Source organism: Orycteropus afer, unplaced genomic scaffold (genome assembly GCF_000298275.1).
Source record: "Orycteropus afer afer isolate SDZICR_OR568_19922 unplaced genomic scaffold, OryAfe1.0 scaffold00023, whole genome shotgun sequence".
NCBI classification, from domain to species: Eukaryota; Metazoa; Chordata; class Mammalia; order Tubulidentata; family Orycteropodidae; genus Orycteropus; species Orycteropus afer.
In genome coordinates, this window is record NW_006921610.1 from 4,108,096 (window position 1) to 4,114,095 (window position 6,000).

The window sequence follows — 6,000 nt, forward strand, 5'->3', positions numbered from 1 at the left end:
GAAGTAGATTGCCCAACCTTTCTTCTGAGGAGTGGCTGGTGGGTTTGAACCGTCAACCTTCTAGGAATATACAAGTAGTACCAATGATGCCAACACGACTTCCACTACCTAAGGGTAGAGTAGGGAGCTCTGCTGGCATAGTGCCTAAGGCACTTGACTGCTAACCAGAAGGCTGGCGGTTCAAACCCACCAGCCACTCCTTGGAAGGAAGATGGGGCAATCTACTTCTGTAGTGATACTGCCTCGGAAACCCAAGGAGGGGTCGCTATGACTCAGGTCAAACTCGATGGCACATAACAACAACAAAGGTAGAGTATTCCTCCACATATATACTTAAAAAGCTGGCACCAAAAATTTGTCCTTTAAGCTTGATCTCCAGAATTAAATGGTTCCTACACATTTCATGGAAAAAAAAAAAACAGAGTTAAAATCATCACACATAAGATAGCAGTGGAAAAAGAAAAAAAAAAAAGTGCAAGAGAAATAATGCCATAACTTCCTAGTTCTGTCAGTCTACAGAGATAATTCAGAAGGGTTTCCCTTCAATCCCTCTTTTTTTTTTTTTTACAAATGTGCAAATGGAGCTGACTAGGGAGAACTAATCAAAACACCACCCCAAGGGTCCCTAGCAAGAAGAGCCTGAAGCCAAGACTTTCCCAAAAGCTTTCTCTCTATTCACAAAAGTTCTGCCTGTTTTGTTTTTGTTTTTTATTTCTTCGGTTTGTTTTTTTGGAGGGGTGGGGGAGCAAAGGAGGGTGAGTTCTCTGAGGTTTGAATACTGTAAACACATCCAATAATTATGTGTGACACACAGTAGAGTAAAAGTAGCCACAGCAAAAAAAAAAAAAAAAAATCACTCTAAGGAACTTGTGATGTATAATCATAATGCCTACATACTAAATTTGTGACTGCTAGACTTAACAGTAATGCAAACCCACCATGTTAATAACATGACATTTAGTTTTCTACAGATTAATTCATACCATGTGTTATTAATCAACAGTAACTGAAAGCTCATGCAAAGAGTGACTTTCCCAGTTGAGCAGAACTTAATTGCATTATTGTTATTATTATGGCTGCTGCACTGGTTTCCCTGGGTCACTGGCCCTTCCACCACAGTGATTCACATTCACATTCATTCATTCACACACACACACACACACACACACACCCCAGAAGGTAAGAACCACATGTCTGGTAGGAACAAATTTTTGAACAAAAACGTTTGTCTCTAGAAAGACTAGTCAAAAATGCACCCAGACTGCCTTGAGAAGTAATTAAGCCTATGCTGTTAAATTTCAGAGCGTCCTTCTTGCACAACGGTGGAAGCAGCTGTGGGCCATCACAGAAGATGCAAAGCCAAGACAGGCAACCTCATCTATCTCCCCAAATGCTACACCAGACCCGAGTTTCCTGGTGATGTGAAAAAGCTTGTAGCCTATTCTCCCAAAGAACATAAAGCTAACTTGCTAGCCAAAATATTATTTCCTAAACCAAACTAGTCCCTTTCAAAGACCTGAAGAAAGACAATTTAAATGTCCAAGTCCGTGTTCTGACCTCAGAAAACTGATCCTTTATCTTGTTCAGGGGCTTGGGTCCTTTCCCAAAGTTGTGGCGTTTACACGTAAAAAAAAAAAAAAAAAAAAAAACCACAGGCAGCACAAAATGTTGGCTGCCTTGAGCATAAATTTCTCTTGTTGCTTAGTCTTCTGGAGAGTTTAGGGGTAACCAGTGAGGGAAAAAGACAGCTAGGGAAAATGTACAAGTATGAGGAACAGGAAAGCATCCAATCTTGCCTATTTTCCTCCTAACATCCCTTAAAACAAGCTGGGACACTAAAAATTGAAGTCTGGGACCAACTACAGTACAGATCCTGGCTGGGGCAAACGCAGAGTACTATTCCCTCTAGAGCTCACAGCACTGACAGGCCCTGGCTGGGAGGAGCTCAGAAAACCGAGAGAGAAGGTAGTCTTGAATCTGAGGAGTTGGAAAGTGAGAGAAGCGCAACGCAGAAGGGAGCGGGGGACTTCTTTGGGGGGGCTTAGGGTGGAGGGTCACCTCTGGAGTAAGGACAACTCGCAACACGTCCCCGCAAAACTGCACCTTTTTGTGATTTAAGATTTAAGACCAAAGAGAACGCGTTGAGACCAAGCTGGGTTTCAGATGCCCCCTCCCTGCTTAAGGACCCCGGCGCTGCGCTGCCGTGGGTTGCCTTCTCTTTCCCTTTCGGGGGAGTTTCCCGTAGCAAAGCCGCGGCTACGGTCCTCCAACTTCGCTTTCGCGCACGGCGCGGCGCCTGCGGCCGGCCACATGAGCCCATCTGCCGGGGGACCCCGCAGGCCGGGGCTGGGCGCCCGCGAGATGTTTCGCGGCGGCTCGGGGTTTAAGGGGATTATTTTTCTTTAAACAAAAAGCCTTTGCAGCTCAACGCCCCCTCCTCCCGGGCCCACGCCACCTTCCCCTCACACCCACGCCGCACCTCCCGGGCACACGCGCTGCGAGGTGCCTTTCCAGCCAGACAATGGGTTCGGAGCTGGATGGGCAGTCGTCCCTGAGCCTCTGGCTCCATCCTGGGGCCCCAAGAGGGCTGAATCCGGGGGGCCCAAAAAGGGGAGGAAGAAGAGAGGCGGGAGAGGCCACAATGGGGGAGGTGGGAGCCTCCTCCTTCGGACGGGAGGCTCGCTTCAAACACTTGGAGAAAGAGGGGGCGGGGGTCAGCTGCGCCGCCCAGCTGGGGGCTCCAGGTCTCTGCGCCCCTCCGCCGCCGCGCACTCACCAGTACGATGGCAAATCGCTCCTCCAGTTCACCTGGCTCCGGCATCGGCAGTTTCAAAGGCACGTTATGTGCCCTGAAATCCGTCTGCTGCGAATCCATGCTCCCCGCGTTGCCCATGTCGACGACGCGCCGGGGCCAGGGGCTGCTCTGGGCCCCTCGCGTCCGCGTCGGAAATCAGAACAGCTCCTGGCTGTAGGCTTCTGCCCGCTGGCGCGACCTGCCCGGCTCCCCGCCCTCCGCCGCGCCCCTGCGAGTGTGCAGCGCGCGCCGCTCCCTAGCAGCGCTCCGAGCCAAGCCGCCCCCCGGCCTCCCTCATGCTCCCCGCTGCGCCAGCACAGTCCCGGCCTCTCTGCCTCGGGAGGGGTCCTCAGGGCGCCGGGCGCCTATCTGCATGTTGCTCCACTTGCACACTGCCCCCTGCCAGCGATCGCCACGAGCGGGCGCGTGGTCCTTCCTACTGGGTCTCTCGCTGGGGTCGCGGCCGCAGCTGACACTTGCAGCCCCGGGCCCGCGACCACAACACTCGCTCGGCGAGCACCTCGAGCAGACAAATGCAGCTTCACACTCCCCTACACAATGCCCCCTCTTGCTGGGCCCCCGCCCCCGGCCCGGCTCCTCCCACTCGCCCCGCGGACTGCCGGGACGGGTAGTTTCAGCCCAAAGTGTCCGCTCGCAGCGACCACGCCCGCTGTTGAGGGCCAGCGTGGGTTAGAATCACTTCCAGCAAAGGCCTTTGGAGATCTGCGCTTATGTCACTTCTGATATCCCTCACTCCAATGGCAGAAATAACTACTCTGTCTAAATCGTATCTGGCACTCAGTGGGCATGTTTGACGAATGAATGAAATGATGAATGAATGAATGAGTGAATGTATACATTCTGACTTAAATTTCAGATTGAAAAGAATCTAATTCAACAGGGGACCTCAAAGATATTAGCAACCTCCTATTTCATCAGCTCAGTGGTGGGCCCAAGGTGTTTGTTTTATTGTTCTTTCTTGCTTACATATGTTATATATTCTTGTGCCACTGAAATATTTTATTTTAAAACACACATTTACGTATGTTTGTGTATCTAGACAGGGAGATAATGATAAGACACTTGGGACTGGATAAGAAGGATTTAATTTAGTTCAAAACACCAGTTAAACAGCTATTATGTGTGTAGTTACTGTGTTCCTTAGTGGGAGAAAGAAAGTTGGTTGCCTGTGCTCTGCAATACATTTAATCTTGTGGAGGAGAAAAGGCACACATGTTGCCATTTTTCCAGAGTCCAGCAATAGCATGAGAACAGAATGCTCTCTTAGTTCCAGCTCTCTTAGTGCTTAATAGTCTCTTGATAGGTGCTTTGCAGAGAAAATTATGCCCAGAAGATTGGATCCAACCCTGTCCTCTGGGGTGTATTCAGACCAGGGCTTCTAACTGGTTCGTTCCAGTTTGACCCCCCACTGAAAATTTCCATTTCTACCTCAGATATCAGGTGATTCTTATTATATAATATATATAATATATATATTTGTTAAAATGTAGATACTGATTCAGTATATTGGGGATGGAAATGCAAATTTTCAGCAGGGGATGGAACCAGAATGAATCAGTTCAAAGGCCTGACTCAATCTAAACCAAAACACTGAACTCATTCCCTCTCATAGAGACCATACAGGGCAGTAGAACTGCCTCACAGTGTTTCCAGGCTGTAAATCTCTATGGAAGCAAACTGCCACATGTTTCCTCCTTAGTGCGGCTGGTGGGTTTTAACCGCCAACCTTTCAGTTAGCAGCCTAGTGCTTTAACTGCTGCACTACCAAGGCTCAGTTTGGTGCAGACTAACAAGTACCAGTTTTTAAACATAGACATAGAGAGAAACAGCCTTTTGCCACTTTAGCCAGCTGCTCATGTTGTAAATTTCAAGTCCATCTATGCATCTTATGACTGAACTCTTGCAATTAGTCTTTTTTTTCTAGCTAAACGTAGCATTTCTTAACTCTGATTGTACATCAGATTCACTTCGAGAGCTTTTGGTTAGAAGCACGTACACACACACCTTGGGCCCTGCCTATTATCAGAATCTCCCTAAGCTGAGAACTAGAGCCTGGACAGGTGTATTTTTAACAAGCTCCCCAGATGATTCTGATAAGCAGCTAGGATTGTTATCCTTTTGTTAAAAAGTGAGTGCTTCTAGACAAGGTAACACACCAAGATTCAAGTACCAAGGACCATATTTCATTCAGCTTATAAACTCCAAGATGCCTTGAGCATAGTGCATACTCAATGACCATTTGTTGACTGTACAAGTGATTGTTACCAAAAACCTATGGAACCAACACACACAGAAATGTGTATAAATTATGTACATGAAATCATGTGTATGTATGTTCCATTAAATAAACCACTTCTAAACCTTTTTAAAGAGTGTACAAACTTCCAACTTACAGTTCTGGATAAATGCAAACTATATTTCTAAAATTACACTGTACCAAAAATGTTAATGAAAGTGTGTTATTGACATAAGAGAGAAAACAGGGATATGTAGATACACATCAAAGTAATGAAAATGAGTGAGAAAGAAAAGTAGGTTTGAACTACAAAGCAGGAAAAATATTTCTGACCCACCAAGGTATTTATTTTCTTTGTCATTTCTAGGCATTACTCTGGGGCTTATTGACCCACAAAACCGACTCACTCAGAGGGTTGCCCATCTGGGTGGGAAAGGCTGGAATTCTTTTCTGCAGTTGAGAAATCCTTGTTTATTACACTTATGGCTCCCTCTGGCCATATTTCTGCTAGTAACCAGAACCTTTTTCTCCCCCTAAGTCTTATCACATCTAGTCTCTCTCATAATCTTGCACTTTGAGAGGAGCCAAGGACAAAATGTGCAAATCCATGAACCAAAAGAAATTCTCTACCATTACAAAGTTTTCAATCTCTACTATTGGGTTATTATTTATGGACCATTATTTAGTGAAAAAATAAAACATAGTGAAATCAAGCATGTCTTTCAAAAGTAAGGACTCCATACAACCACATAATTTCAGTAAACTCAGGAAAATTTTTGTTTTGGGAAGACCATAGAGAGGTGGAAAAGAAAAAACATTCCTATTAGCACTCTTCCTCCTTCTTCACAAAATTAAGATCAAGTTGTTGTTGTTATGTGCCGTCGAGTTGGCCCTGACTCAAAGCAACCCCCTCCTTGGGTTTCCGAGGCGGTATCACTACAGAAGTAGG

The 6,000-nt window shown here is 46.5% G+C and overlaps 1 protein-coding gene across 1 annotated transcript in view; it reads right to left on the reverse strand.

Annotated features, from left to right (window-relative positions):
* FMNL2 (formin like 2) overlaps positions 1–2,893 on the reverse strand; it is a 429,889-nt gene extending 426,996 nt beyond the window's left edge. Inside the window, exon 1 of the mRNA XM_042783649.1 lies at positions 2,777–2,893. Within this exon, the coding sequence (XP_042639583.1) occupies positions 2,777–2,893 (117 nt within the window). The remainder of the gene's footprint in view (positions 1–2,776) is intronic.
* Positions 2,894–6,000: the final 3,107 nt, after the last annotated feature.